Genomic DNA, 14,253 nt, shown 5'->3' on the forward strand with positions numbered 1-14,253 from the left:
TGTGAATAGTTATAATTCTATCTTTGCATTTCATTCTTCAAGCCGGAGTCCAGAGGCGTTTTGGTGTACGGGTGTTTTTCATTATCCATGAAAAAATACGTGCAGAGGATATTTGGTACATTATCTTCGATGCGTTTGTATGATTCACTGCAAGCCAGTTTAAACTAAATTTTTCCAAGGGGCAAATAATATGAGTTTTCTTAGATATAGAAGGGCTACCGTAATTGCATATTCCTTTTTTAAAAGATGTTATGCACGTCCAGTTGAAGTTCGGTTTGTCCAATCAAATGCCAAACAGCAAAATGATGTTCTTGAAAGATACAAGGAAAAGTTAGAGAGAAAGGCTAAAGAGCAGGGTCTCAAAGATCTGAGCGAATTGAAAACAAAGATGAAAAACGAGATTGATAAGAAAAAACGGGAATTTAGCAAGGTTGATCCGCTTGAGGAATTGCAAGATTTTGAAAAAGCGCAGAAGCTGAAAGCTGTGCTTGAAGGAAAGAAAGGCCCAAAAAAAGATCTTGGTGAGATCAATCCAGGTATACCAAAACGGCCATATAAGACTCTTGATGATTATGTGAAGCTTGATCTATTCAAAAATCTTCCTCCAACCCAGATCGGGTTGGTTTGGAGAGCCAGGTTTCAAACGAAAGAGCGTACACTATGTGCAGTTGTTGATAGTAGCAGCTACGACAAAATGTATCACTATGCCATAAACAATCCAAGATTTATTCTTCCACTTCCGAAGGAAGATGCACAGGTGGAAAAAGCGAAAGACCACAACTCCAGTAATAATGGTCGTACACCTGTGGAGATGCATTTTATTCAATGGGCACCTGTTGGAAAAGACACTCTTCACTTGATGATTACATCTTTGGCAGCATTCAAATTACACAAAGAATACACAAAGCCACATACAACGGTTTCTTTCCACAGTGAACTAAAAGATTCGAAGGGATTAGTTTTGATGAATGGTCAAGTAGATAAAGAAGCAGCTGTAAGTTTAAAGGATGTCCGATTGCTTCTGTTGAATCTACAAAGATTTTATGGTGCTATGGGAGATTCCACTGATATAAGCCAGCAAAGAATCAAGTTAGTTCACGATTTCAACCAGGGGTCGGGTGAATTTGATATTGAAAAGTTCTTAGAGCTTTCTGAGTCTATGGAGAATTGACTTTAATTGTTAATATGTTCCTATACATAGTTATTTATACACTAATACTAAGATAAATTCGAGTGAAATAAATCCCCCGCAAATTTCCTTTCCTCGGCATCATCTCATCACACATAATTTTTCAACAGAGGAACTTTTTTTTTCTCCCCGAGGATGTGACTGATTCTGCAAAAGGAGACAGACCTAAACATTAATACTTGTATGTTTCCTTTTCGTAAAAGCGTTTATTGATTGGTTGTAGGTAGTACTTCTGCAGAGAAAAAAAATCTCTATTTCACTGAAATGGTTGAAATCAAAGTTGCTTATTTGGGACCACCTGGAACGTATTCTCATCAGGTAAGCAAAAATTAGCGTTTTACTTACATCACAACCTAGCATTGCCTTACTAACAGAAATTGATTACTTTATAGGCTGCCCGACAACAATTCGAACCGTATTCTATTGAAAACGAGTCGATCAATGTTCTATATCTTCCACAGCCCAGTATTTCTGGATGCTTTAAGGCGATTGGTGCAGGTCTTTGTGATTACTCATTAATACCGTTTGAGAATACATCCAATGGCCAAGTTGTACTTTCATATGATTTGTTTAGAGACTGGTTTGTTGAGGCATCTCACAAAAATTCAGAAGAGTTTACGGAACCGCAATTTGAGGTTGTTGCAGAACAGTTTGTCGCTATTCATCATAATCTAATCAGTTATGGGTCTGATCTTAAAGATATCGAGAGAATATATTCGCATCCACAGGTTTGGTCTCAATGCAACAAGTTTTTAGACCATCTGGATGATATTGTTGACCATAAAATTGAAAGGATTGATGTTTCATCAACTTCAAAAGCAGTCTCAGTTCTTTCAGATATAAAGAGTAAAGCTGAAAGGAAAAAATGTGCGGCAATAGCATCAGCCATGGCCAGTGAGGTTCACGGCGTTCCTATAGTGAAGACAAGTGTTGAGGATTTTCAGGGAAATACAACGAGATTTTTAGTACTTGGAAAGAAGAAGAATAGTCCAGTAAAAATCAATCCGATAGTTAACAAAAAGCTTTCTCCAATGAAAGTTACGCTTCTCACGTTCGTGATCAAGAACAATGATAACTTTGGAAGTCTATGCAACATTCTCCAAGTATTCAAACAGCATAATCTTAATCTCCAAACAATCACCACACGACCTTCGGTTATAAGCCCATGGAGATATGTCTTTTTCGTTGAAGTATGGTATACGGAGGAATTATCTGCTGCCTTAATTGAATTACGAAGTATGGTTCTCAGTCTTACCGTGATTGGTTCATTCTACCGAGCGAAAAAGTTCTTTGAAATGATTTCGTCGTCTTCCCAGGAATGATCCAGAAATTTAAAGAGCCATTTCCATTTGAAAGATTATGAAGTTTACATGTTAATGGAAAATAGTCAATAGAAATTATAAAGAAAATGGCTGTGCGGCCGACTACCTTCGAGCAAAATGTGCTTATAGAGTAAATTTACATTTTTGGTTGGATAAGTCTGGCCTTATATATAAACTGCACCCTTTAGGCATTGGAATGGAATGTAAGATTGTGTAGGATGATAATTTCAACTTTCTGGGCAGAGTTGGATCGGCACATGGGAGTTTTTCACTGTTACATCATCAAACAATTATACGTGAAATCGATATTTCTTAAGGGGTGAAAAGTCGCAGCAAGAACCAAATCCTAGAGCGGATGAATAAGGAAGAGCATAGGAAGAAAGCCGGTAAATGATAAATAAGAGAAGAAAAATAGAGAACATCAGAAGAAAATGTTAGCTTTGTTAGTTCTAGATTTTCCACTTGAAGAAGAAATGTTAAAGCCATCATAAACAAAATAACATTGATCTATTGTTGGCAGCTTACTTTATTAGAATGAGACAGCCATCAGGAACATCGATTCTATTCAGAAGCAGACGGAATACAACCACTTCGTAGTTTGTTTACGTCAGAGTTCGAAAAATGATCTATGAATGTGAATTTAAGTATTCGATGGAAGTCAAATTCTGGGATCGAACATCTTTTTTTTTTCGCTTGCACACGTCATACATGCGAAGTGCACAATAGATCATGTGAGGGAGTAATATGGCTAGTTTCCTTGTATTCCCGCATTAGGCTCGGGCCCTCTAAAATTTCTTTGTCTAACAGTAAATTTTGGTGCCAATATTGATGCGAGGAAGACCAAACAAACAAACTATGTACCCGCCACGCTAATTCCCCTTAATGGGCCCAGCACATTTTTTCATTGATTGTTTCTTAGGAGGAAAGTCGCGCTTTTCACTAGCCCTGTTTAGCCCAGGTATTTCCCCCTTCAGAAAAGTTTCCCACTATTGGGGTACATGTCCCCGAGCGCGTTTTTTTTTTCCATTCAATTATGAAGCATCACAAAGCAGTGTTGCACTTCCAATAACTCCATATGCGTTATTTTATTAATATATATATAATGTCGTTGAATCAGCAATGATTTCATTTGATGTGATGCAGCCGTCTTATTACTTCTAGGCCAAAGCCAAAGCATCTCCAAAGTTTTCTCTCCCAATTCCAAAGGTTTTTACCACCGATTAAATACCAACTCATATTCTCTCCTTTATCATCATGAAGTTTTCATCTGTGGTCCTATGCTCTGTTTTGGTCCAGTTAGCCAGTGCTGCACCAGTGTTCGTGACCGATTTTGTCACTCAAATGGTTACCGTGACTGTCATGGCTCACCAGGATGTTAGTACTACAACTACCACCACTAGTCCTGCATCAACTACTACTTCTAGTTCTGCTAGTACTGTCGTTACTACTAGCTCAACTGTATGGTCCGATGCCACCACTTCGACCTCAACTTTCCAGGATTTGACCACTTCATCATCCTCATATACCCCAGCTACATCGAAAGGAAATGCAGCCACCACTTTATCTACAATCATTACTTCTTCTGCAGCACCAACCACCTCTTCTGCCACAACCACTTCTTCTACAGCTGCCACTTCCTCATCCTCGTCTTCTTCCTCAGTCTCGACTTTCCAGCAGACCATGATAGACACACACAATGCTAAAAGAGCCCTTCACCAAGCTGGTGATCTCACATGGGATAGCACACTCGAGAGCTATGCCCAGGACTATGCCGACAAGTATGACTGTTCAGGCACCTTGACCCACTCCGGTGGTCCTTACGGTGAGAATTTAGCAGTTGGTTATTCTTCAGATGGTGCTGTTGAAGCTTGGTATGATGAAGGTAACGATTATGATTACTCTTCATGTTCTACATACGATCATTTCACACAGGTCGTTTGGAAGTCAACCACCAAACTCGGATGCGGTATCAAGCACTGTGGTGGATCCGTTGGTGATTACATCATCTGCTCTTACAATCCTGCCGGAAACTACATCGGTGAGTGCACTGAGAACGTTTTGCCATGATGCTGTTCTCGTTCTGTTCCATTTGTGTTTCCTTTTTCTGCTTCTTTCGATGTTTTTGTTCTCTGTTTCTAGAAGTCTAGTTTCCAGTGTCATTGCAGTGGTTCCTGCTGTTTTTTTTCATTCGTCATATTACTCTTCCTTTCTATAGGTTGGGTGCTTTCAAGCCATTCACATGGCCTGCGCCTCATTATTTCTCTTATTCTCGATAGCATTTTCAAGTTCATGGATGGATATTTTCAAATTAAATGTATTTCGTCGTAGTCTTTTTTACATTCCCGTTAGGTAGTTCGCATTATTAAAAAAAGGCGTTGTGGTCCACTGCACTTTCAAATCACATCAGATACCGCAATTTTTACCGATTACTTGGCTGTTTGGCAATCGACCGGTTGGTTTATTGCATTAGGTGTCATGTTCTACATATATATATTTTATCCTAAGGTGTTTTTATAAATTCACTGCTTAATTGTAGCCGTTCATGACCTTTTGTTGGAAACTTTTTTCCAACAAAATCCTATAATTCCTGCTTGCCAACCAGCATATCCCGATGTATCGATCAATTGGGATCGAATGCCCGGTCTTTTAACGTCCCAAAATAATTAACCGAGATCCGAGGTTGTTGTTTTTTTTCTCTCCCACACCTTCCGTTCATCGCGTAATATGCGGTTCGGACACAATGTGCAATTTGTAGATTCTTCTTCCCAAAAGGTAATCGTACATTTGTATTCTTCTCACTCGTACAACATTTTTGAGTCTTAACGCATTATCTTTCGCAAAGACGCCCCCAATTGCTGTCATATCTTTTCTAAAAATATATCCTTTCTCTACTTAAAATGAGAAGAGCATCAAATCCGTTTCATCCCAAGATGAAGTCCTCACAGATCGATGATAAAAAGGAGATAAAATCTGAATCACCATACAGTACAATACCAGCACCAAGAAAGAAGAGAGCTACAATGTTCCAAATTGCTCGCTTGGTTTATCTCCTTTTGGTGTTTGTTACCGGCTGTACATCCATCGTTTCATCCCAGCTAATCATATTACTTCTTTTCCATAATGATATTCGACGCAAGAATATGCTCCTGCGATTTACAAAACAGAATTTCCTAGTTCTGCTTGTTTATTTAACGAGCAAAGTATCACCCACCGAGCTGATTTTAACATTCGGTGACTCTCCATTGTTGAATAATGCGGTGCACACGGATCCAAAAACCAAACGGCACACGTTTAATCTTGATAATCATGCAATTGTCATTGCTAACCACCAGATATATTCTGATTGGGTCTTCGTTTGGTTTATTGCCTACCTTAACAAATGTGCTGATCAGATCTTTATTGTCATGAAGAAGTCTTTGGAAAAATTGCCTGTGCTAGGTTTTGGAATGAGAAATTATAATTTTGTGTTTCTCAGTAGAAATTGGGCCAGAGACAGAGATTACATGGTGCAGTCTTTCTGGAAGGTTGCAACTGTTGGTCAAAAATGCTGGCTTTTGATATTTCCTGAAGGAACAAATTTAAGTACAACGACATATTCTAAGTCTTCGAAATATGCAGAGAAAGTTCATATGAAGCCAACGCAAAATGTTCTTCTTCCGCGTGCAAGGGGCCTTTATTTAGCATGCAAGAATCTTGGATCTACAACCAGGACTCTTTATGATTTGACCATTGGTTATAGTGGTCATTCTTCCGAAAAGATGGCTCAAGATGTTTATACATTATCCAGTACTTATCTCTTTGGACACGGTCCAAAAAGCATAAGCATTCACATTGATGCTATAGATATTCAACACGACATACCTGAGGTGGATTTTAGTGGGATTTCTACTAATATTGGCGTCAATGAGGAGGAGGAAGAGATTGAACGATTCGGAAATTGGTTGAATAATCGTTGGTATAAAAAGGACCAGCTGATGAAGCAATATTATGAAACAGGAAAGTTTGAAAACCCACGGGGAAAGGAGTGTAGAATGCAATTGAAATTAGCAACAAGCTTTGAATTGCTTAACGTGTATCTTATTCCACTGCTTGCTTATGTCTTTGGTGTAATTATCTATAAGATGGTTCACTATTTGCTTCATTGATTACAACTTTCCCTAATTCACCCACATTGGATATCATGCCATTTATATCGTTTTCCCCTGTTACTGAATTATTTCTAGATGTTTTTTCATTATCCGCATTCACATTTCTTATCCTAGGTTTAATTAAAAACTATATAAATGCAAAATAGAATATGCCCCGCCCGCTGGGACTTTATAAATAGCTCTAGGTAGTAGAACTAATCAAATGTTGTTTGTTATTGTTTGATAGTTCTGGTACATCTCCTTCAACTCTGACATGGTCATTTCCTCAAATGGTTTGTTGAACTTCTTATAGCGGCAATGTGTTTTTTCCGCCGATTTTAAATTGCCAAATGGGGAAGAAATTGATATGCTGCTACCTGTTTTATGAAGGGTTGATGGTGTGTAAAGTGAATTTCCCCTACTGCGATTCTTCACTGTGTCTATTGCATTTTCTAATGAGTTTAGCAAGCCGGATTTCCGCTCGGCAGAACTTGATGTACTAATATCCTGATTCTTCTGACATGAATTCGACCTTGATCTTCTTTGAGGGCTTGAATTTACGCCAAAAAGAGATCCATTAATCATACTTGCGGCTCGACTGCGTACTTTTGAGGCAGGGTTAGCATTCCTAACTGGTGTGTTTACGTTATATTGCCCAGAGATACTCGCATCACTCTGTTTACCATTTAATGACAAGCTTGAGGAAGAGTTGCTTGCCGGAATAAGATTCTTCATGGCATTTCCAAAACTATTTGTAAACTTATTGAGGAACCGATCCGAAGATTGAGAATTCAACGAACTTCTCAACGGTGAATCTCTAATTAAATGTTTTTCTGGCACCTTGGTTAAATGTTTAATATTGTTGCTGTCGGTAGAGCTTGTTGTGGATGATGTCTTTAGTTTCAAATTGTTTGCATTCACGGCCGGTTTTGAGGATGATTTATCCGTAGAAGCTGATGAAGTTGGTGTGATTTTATCGTTGTCGTCTACTTTTTTCCCCGTTTGCAATTGCTGAAAGGCAATATTTTCTTCTAGCTGTTGTTGTAAAAGAGCTGCCGCTTCGGCATCATTATTTTTCTCTACTAAATTAGTACTAGATCCCTGTCCCAATGGAAACCAAGGCACCTTTCCCATAATATTTCTAATGCTTGAATCCACAGATCTGCTAATACTTTTCATTCCCTGGTCAGCTTGATAAATAGACACAGGTAATGTTATCTGTGGAATTGCGGTAAAATATGTATTGAAAATTGTTTTTGGAAGGGGGTTCTCCTCTTTATATTCTTTTATGTTTTGTTCGATTGGCTCTGTTTCTAATGGTTTTGTCAATAAGTTGACGGTATCCTCTTTTGATGCGCCAGTGAACAACGAAATTGCTTCAATGCGTTCCTCTGACAAATCGATAGATAAATCATCAATGGTCACACTTGACAAGTATGACATGCAGGCTTCGAAGTTTGTGAGTACATAGAGGAATTTCCCTTTTTCACTTCGGTATGTTTCATCATTAAGCTCATATATAAGTTCATTGGTAAACAGCTTGATAAAGTTGAGCTGTGATACTAAATGTTGCGAATATGACCCTTCAAGGTGTAAAATTGTGTAAATTAAAACCGGTAAGTAAACATCCGTATTCACCACGAATTCCTTAACAGTACACAAAGATATCAACCGTTGAATACACTCCGCCAAAATCATATGTATGTCATATAAATGCTTGAGCTTATAGGTTGGTGAGTGATCAAGCGAAAACTTCTTTAATGTAGGTAAAACGTCTTCATGTAGGATTTTATCGAATGTTTCTTCTTCCCCTTCAGGTAGCTCTATGTCCAAATTTTTAAACCCAATTTTCAAGCTTCTCAATGCAATGAGTTTGTCACTGAATCTTTTGTCTAGATCTAGGAGGTAGTTATCTATCGATATGTTTTTTGAAGGGGCCATTATAGAGTCATAAAATTTGTCGCAGACTAGTTTTTCTGAAAGAAGATTGTATTTGTAAAGAAGGTAATCGCGCGGCTTGTCATAATCAGACATTTCCACAGGCTTGCTTGACCTAGTACTACCATATACTATTTCATTGGCTCTATTATTAAATTTCTTATAGAACTGATGAAAGAGGTCGGAAATTTCGCAAGTCGCCAATGGCCTTGAGAACTGTGGCTCCTTCAAATATTTCATAAAGCTTTCGTATTCTTTCAAAAGTTCGGTAGGTAGTTCCAGTTCGGTTGGAAATTCGAAGTCTCCATCTAATATTGTTATATGTGTTGAAGCAGGAATTGAAGGGTCCAAAGATGATCCAGATATGCTCTCGTGTTCAATTTTTCCCGATTCAATAGATTTGGATGCTGCATTATCTGTTTCTGGATTATAATGATCCGTGCTATCAACGTTTTGGTACTTTCCTATCTTATCGGCATCTTTTATACTTTCTTCAGATTGTCTCTCCCTTATATTCACATTCCCTGCCACGGTTTCTGATTTATCGCTTGGATCTGCCAGTATTGGTTTTGTTGTCTTATCAGGTTTTGTTTGGTTATTCTCATTAGTATGTTCCTCTTCCTGGTAATTGTATGAGTTCTCGACAGCCGTTTCTGAAGCCCATGCTTCTCTCACCCCAGGTGTATGGAACATTTTTATACAAGGTATCCATATGTTATGACTACGAAATATAATTAGGTGGTGGAACGGATGATATGATTATTTAGTGGGAGCTCGATTCATCAATTTTAATTTTGAACTTCTGCAGGAAAATCAAGCATCTCTGCACCGCATAGGGAAGAAAGGGGCTGGCATTCCGAATTTTGCGTAACAGTATACGAAAGATGGTGATCATTTTAAACTGTATTTGAGCATGTTTTCTTGGCCTTTCAAAGTGAGTCTAAAGAATAATTGAAAAAGGTAATTATAAATAAGGATGCTACTGTAACGTTTATATGATCGATGCAACTTAATATTGGGTGCATGCTTTGGAGTCCTTATTTTTTCATACATTTAAATACGCGAGAATCTTTTCCAATCCATTGATGAGATCTTCCCGGCGATTTGCAAAGCCGATACGTAGAAAGCCTGGATAATTGAAGGTCTCACCTGGTACTGCAAGAACATTATCATGTTTAGCAAGGTTGAGACACATCTGCATCGTACTCGACACATCTTTGTTATTGACCTTCACAAATGCAGTTGTTCCAGCTTTTGGTCTCACATATTCGAGTTTTCCCTTAGACCTCCGAATGGCATCGTCAAGAATCACGAGGTTTTGTACGCATAATTGGTAATTATGCTTCATTATGGCTTCCTTATTTTGAAGAACATACTGTGCAATAATATCGTCGATAACCCCGACAGAAATCATATTGAAATCCCGACGAATTAGACTTCCCTCTATGACATTCTTGTCTCTTGAAGCGATCCAACCCAATCTAATTCCGGCAACGGAAAAACTTTTGGACATCGATCCTATAGATATTCCCCTTTCGTACAAATCAGCAATAGCTTTGGGCTCGCTATCCGCAGGTTCAAGGGAATGGAAAAGTGGTCTGTACACCTCATCCGAAAGAATATACGATCCGTACTTTCTAGCTATGTCCACGATTTTAAGAACGGTTTCTTGGGGGAAAATGCATCCTGTGGGATTGTTTGGATTATTCATGACAATCATCTTCGCATTTTTTCTCATTTTCGCCTCTAGCTGCTTGAGGTTGGGTTGAAATCCATCCTCAAAATTCAGCTTGATGATCTCAACGTCAGCCCCAAACATTTTCGGAACCGAAGACAATTGCTGATAAATTGGACTTAAAACAATGACATGGTCACCTGGGCCGACAAGCGTGTAGAATGAGAGGAAGTTTGCCCCAATTCCACCATTTGTCACCACCAAGTTTTCTGGGCCTATGGTCTCATAAAGTCCTCCAATAGCTTTCTTCAAGCCCGGAGAACCTTGAATATACGAGTAGGCTAACCTTTCGTTTGCTATTTTATCAAAGTCAAACTTATTCCCTGAAATGTTCTCAATTTCTCGTAGTGACATAGAGTAACAGCATGTCTCCGCCACATTATATTTGACTTCTGTTTCATATTTATCTATGAACTGTTCTAGTTCAAAGGCTTCCTGTTTAACCATTTTTGAAGGATTGTTAACGTGACTAATTTTCTGTCCTTTCTCTTCTTTATTTATTCCGTGAAATGATGATAGTTTCCATTATAGAAGATAGCCTGTCGTGAAAATTGAATTCCTCCCCTCTTAATACTTATTATGTTTTCGCTACAAAAAGCAATAAGCTAATTAATTGCCTTTATCCTCTTCGAATTGAGTCAAGTCTCAAGGATCGCCTAATAAATTCACTGGATAACAATAATTCAGGATGATTACGTAATGCGGGATCTATACGAAAATGAAAGGGATGAGCCAACACAAGTAGGGCTAGTTGGTCCTGATAAAGCTTGTTCAACCTGAGCATTATGCATTATTAGTATACTTTTTTACTAGTATACTTTTTTATTATTATAGCTCGCCTATAATTCACATTCAGTATGCATGAATGTGAATAAATCCTTTTCTATGCAAGAGTTTGTCAACCCGTGAATGTTTGATTCCACAATTCTATCGCATGACATTATTGATGAAGTTAATAATGATAAATAAATTCATCACCTTTTATAAACAGATTTTCCCTGCTTCATGCATAAATAATTTCTCCTCCTTTTGTAAATAGATGTTGCTAAGCTTACTTTTCTAACTATATCAAGTAAGGCTTTCCAATTGTATGATTCACACTTTAAATACTAGTACGTACTAAAGCATAACTTCGCATTGTCCACATTTGGAGGTATAATTATCAATTTTCAGTAATGTTATCGATCTGCAGCTACTGTGGAAATTATTACAGGTTTGTGTTATTATTCTATCTCAATTATACACCGATCAGTGCATAATACAATCATCAAATAAATTTCTTTTCCTGTAGGTACTTCACAATCACTTGGACGCACTCCTCGACTGTTTGCTTGTCGGTATGAAGATGAATTTCCGGCTTTAATGGGGCCTCGTATGGATCGCTTATACCCGTGAAGTTCTTAATAATTCCTTCTCTTGCCTTTTTATATAAACCTTTCGGATCTCTCTTCTCAACAACTTCGAGTGGTGCGTCTACAAAAACTTCGATGAATGGTAATTTAGCATCATCGTGAAGTTTTCTTGCTGCATCCCTGTCCTTCCTATACGGAGATATGAAAGATGTCAGAGCAACAGTACAGGAATCGGCAAATAGCTTAGCCACTTCAGATATTCTTCTAATGTTTTCATTTCTGTCTTTCTCTGAAAAACCTAAATCTTTATTCAAGCCGAAACGAATGTTATCGCCGTCAAGTCTATATGCCTGGACTCCCTGTTGAAGTAAGTATGTTTCTAAAGCACAAGCAATTGTACTCTTTCCCGAAGCACTTAGTCCAGTGAGCCATAATGTTATACCATTCTTCTTAATAAGTGTAGCCCTCTCCTCATGAGTAATATTTCCGTGCCAAGTAATATTGGTAGCCATTTCTGATTTATTCTCTCTTATTTCGGTTGTTCAAACGATATATCTTACACCTGAATGAAGTTCAATATTTGTATCGGAGCATGGTATAGGTGTTTGCTAGAAGGATCAGAAACAAAAAATTTTCATCAATCATGCATGAACAATTGGTCATCCGGAATATTCTCTTTTTTTTTCAAAATTCAAGGTCTTGATCGTACTGCAGATCTCTATTTCGAAATGGCACAATACATGGCAGGATACAGTTTTGATCACGTGATCCATGGTAATTTTTGTGAGATGCACTCAGATTCCACCTTTTTCTCGCAGAAAAAAAAGTTTCTTATGTCAGCTAACTTATTCATATTTAATTACATGATGGAACACTCCATCACTATATGTCTATATATGCTGTCTTATTTATTATGGATACATATCTTCAATGGTATCCAATATCACGGTTTTCAATCCTTTTCTCATAGCATTTTTGTCTCCTTTACTTTCCTCACTAACAGAACCAAAGGATTTAAGAATCTGACTGATCTTAATATCGTATTCGTCATCCAAAAGTTTATTTTCAGTACACCGAATCTTTATCAATCGAGCCATTTGAAGTTCATTGTCTAAGAGTGAGCTCAAGACCAATGATTGTAGTAATTTTCCCCTAGCCTTTGCATTCTTTACATCTTTCTTAGGCTTCAAATATAAATTCAAAGATTTATTGTACAGATCTAGAGCCCGATCAGAGTCGCCAAACCAAGAATAAAGTAAAATCTTGGATGCAATGATATTCACTTCTTGCCCTATGTCTGGCAGTTTTTCAGAAGAATCGGCGAGAGACTTGCCTGTGTCGATTGCATTGTAAATTTTAATCATGGATTTCGCATTTTTAAGAACAGCCTCATCCTGTTTAGACAATAAAGTCTGAGGCTTATCTGATATATACTCAAGCGCTTTTTCCACATCATGGGAATGCATACCAGATGATCTAATAAGATCTAATCGGACCCTAATGGTGTTGGCCAAACCTGCGGCATAAACCTCGCTTCTAATATCCTTCACCAGTTCGGAAGGAGATGCATTTAACTTAATTTCAAAGGGGTATAGTGACTGTAAGTTTTTAAAACTTTCTGTGTTATTTTCTATTCCTTCAGTAGTCTGTAGCCTTGAAATTGGTAGCATAATATCCAGAAGTAAGTCTGGCGGAATAGACTCTCCGGATTCCTTTGCAGATAGATATAAGTAATAATAATCAATGTTACTGAGATGTTCGCCCTTTGTACCAATAATTGTTTTCACCATTGTTACTGGTAGCTTAAGTAGAACCAAAGCTTTCGAAAGCTTTATGTCTATAAGATCGCACGCCAATTTTGCAAGGTCGCTTTCTTCGATTAAATTAAGGCCGTTTTTTTCCATTAGTAGTTTGAATATCTTGGATGCTCGAGAAATATCTACATGTGCAGCCCCTTCACGCTTATCAATGGCATCGCCTTGTATTAGCTTTTTCAAGACCGTGGCCACCACTCTGCTATCACTAAAATCCTTCTCGCATGTTTCCTTAAAAATTTCCCAACTGCTCTTGACTCTTCCAGGATTGTACGTTATGAACGCCACCAATGATTCAGGTTTCAAATATGTTTTTTTGGTTACACTTTCATTAAGTTGCTTAAATGCCAAAGATGCAGAAGCAAAATTCAACGAAGCAAACTTCGTTATTATGTTGTTAAGCACATCATTTTGATCTTCAATCTTCAAGCTTTCATTCTTTTTCATAGAATCTATCACCGCTTTAGAGAAATCATATAATTTATCCGCTTCCTCGTCCTTCTTTCCATTCTTCGAAAGATTTAAAATTCGATAATAGTGATGATTAATAATTTCATTATATGACTGTGCCTTCTTAACTTCAGATAAAATACTTAGACTTTCATTCACTGTAGTATCCGAAGAAAAACAAGCGTACCTTCTCCCTTCAAGACGGGCAAATGAATTTGCCAAAAGAGAACGGCAGGCCTTTATCTTAAAGTTTGGCATGTGCAGCTGTATGTGATTATTATTCAATGAATGTAAGAGGGTCTGTGAATATTACTAGTAACTTTCAA

General features: G+C 37.8%; 8 protein-coding genes across 8 annotated transcripts; 4 read left to right on the forward strand and 4 right to left on the reverse strand.

Annotated features, from left to right (window-relative positions):
* Positions 1-190: 190 nt before the first annotated feature.
* BRETT_000776 (uncharacterized protein) lies at positions 191-1,171 on the forward strand (the record flags this gene model as incomplete). The annotated part of the gene is made up of 1 exon (XM_041279338.1): positions 191-1,171. One exon carries the CDS (start codon positions 191-193, stop codon positions 1,169-1,171), a length of 981 nt encoding a protein of 326 aa, XP_041137552.1.
* A 282-nt stretch (positions 1,172-1,453) lies between these two features.
* On the forward strand, positions 1,454-2,511 carry BRETT_000777 (uncharacterized protein; the record flags this gene model as incomplete). Its single annotated transcript, XM_041279339.1, has 2 exons — positions 1,454-1,507; positions 1,582-2,511. 2 exons carry the CDS (start codon positions 1,454-1,456, stop codon positions 2,509-2,511), a joined length of 984 nt encoding a protein of 327 aa, XP_041137553.1.
* A 1,254-nt stretch (positions 2,512-3,765) lies between these two features.
* On the forward strand, positions 3,766-4,578 carry BRETT_000778 (uncharacterized protein; the record flags this gene model as incomplete). The annotated part of the gene is made up of 1 exon (XM_041279340.1): positions 3,766-4,578. One exon carries the CDS (start codon positions 3,766-3,768, stop codon positions 4,576-4,578), a length of 813 nt encoding a protein of 270 aa, XP_041137554.1.
* An 830-nt stretch (positions 4,579-5,408) lies between these two features.
* On the forward strand, positions 5,409-6,656 carry BRETT_000779 (uncharacterized protein; the record flags this gene model as incomplete). The annotated part of the gene is made up of 1 exon (XM_041279341.1): positions 5,409-6,656. One exon carries the CDS (start codon positions 5,409-5,411, stop codon positions 6,654-6,656), a length of 1,248 nt encoding a protein of 415 aa, XP_041137555.1.
* A 201-nt stretch (positions 6,657-6,857) lies between these two features.
* On the reverse strand, positions 6,858-9,269 carry BRETT_000780 (uncharacterized protein; the record flags this gene model as incomplete). Its single annotated transcript, XM_041279342.1, has 1 exon — positions 6,858-9,269. The coding sequence occupies one exon, from the start codon at positions 9,267-9,269 to the stop codon at positions 6,858-6,860; it is 2,412 nt and encodes an 803-aa protein (XP_041137556.1).
* A 352-nt stretch (positions 9,270-9,621) lies between these two features.
* Positions 9,622-10,758, reverse strand: BRETT_000781 (uncharacterized protein; the record flags this gene model as incomplete). The annotated part of the gene is made up of 1 exon (XM_041279343.1): positions 9,622-10,758. One exon carries the CDS (start codon positions 10,756-10,758, stop codon positions 9,622-9,624), a length of 1,137 nt encoding a protein of 378 aa, XP_041137557.1.
* An 820-nt stretch (positions 10,759-11,578) lies between these two features.
* MET14 (Adenylyl-sulfate kinase) lies at positions 11,579-12,175 on the reverse strand (the record flags this gene model as incomplete). The annotated part of the gene is made up of 1 exon (XM_041279344.1): positions 11,579-12,175. One exon carries the CDS (start codon positions 12,173-12,175, stop codon positions 11,579-11,581), a length of 597 nt encoding a protein of 198 aa, XP_041137558.1.
* A 399-nt stretch (positions 12,176-12,574) lies between these two features.
* BRETT_000783 (uncharacterized protein) lies at positions 12,575-14,185 on the reverse strand (the record flags this gene model as incomplete). Its single annotated transcript, XM_041279345.1, has 1 exon — positions 12,575-14,185. One exon carries the CDS (start codon positions 14,183-14,185, stop codon positions 12,575-12,577), a length of 1,611 nt encoding a protein of 536 aa, XP_041137559.1.
* Between the last annotated feature and the right edge of the window lie 68 nt (positions 14,186-14,253).

Source organism: Brettanomyces bruxellensis, chromosome 8 (genome assembly GCF_011074885.1).
Source record: "Brettanomyces bruxellensis chromosome 8, complete sequence".
NCBI classification, from domain to species: domain Eukaryota; kingdom Fungi; phylum Ascomycota; class Pichiomycetes; order Pichiales; family Pichiaceae; genus Brettanomyces; species Brettanomyces bruxellensis.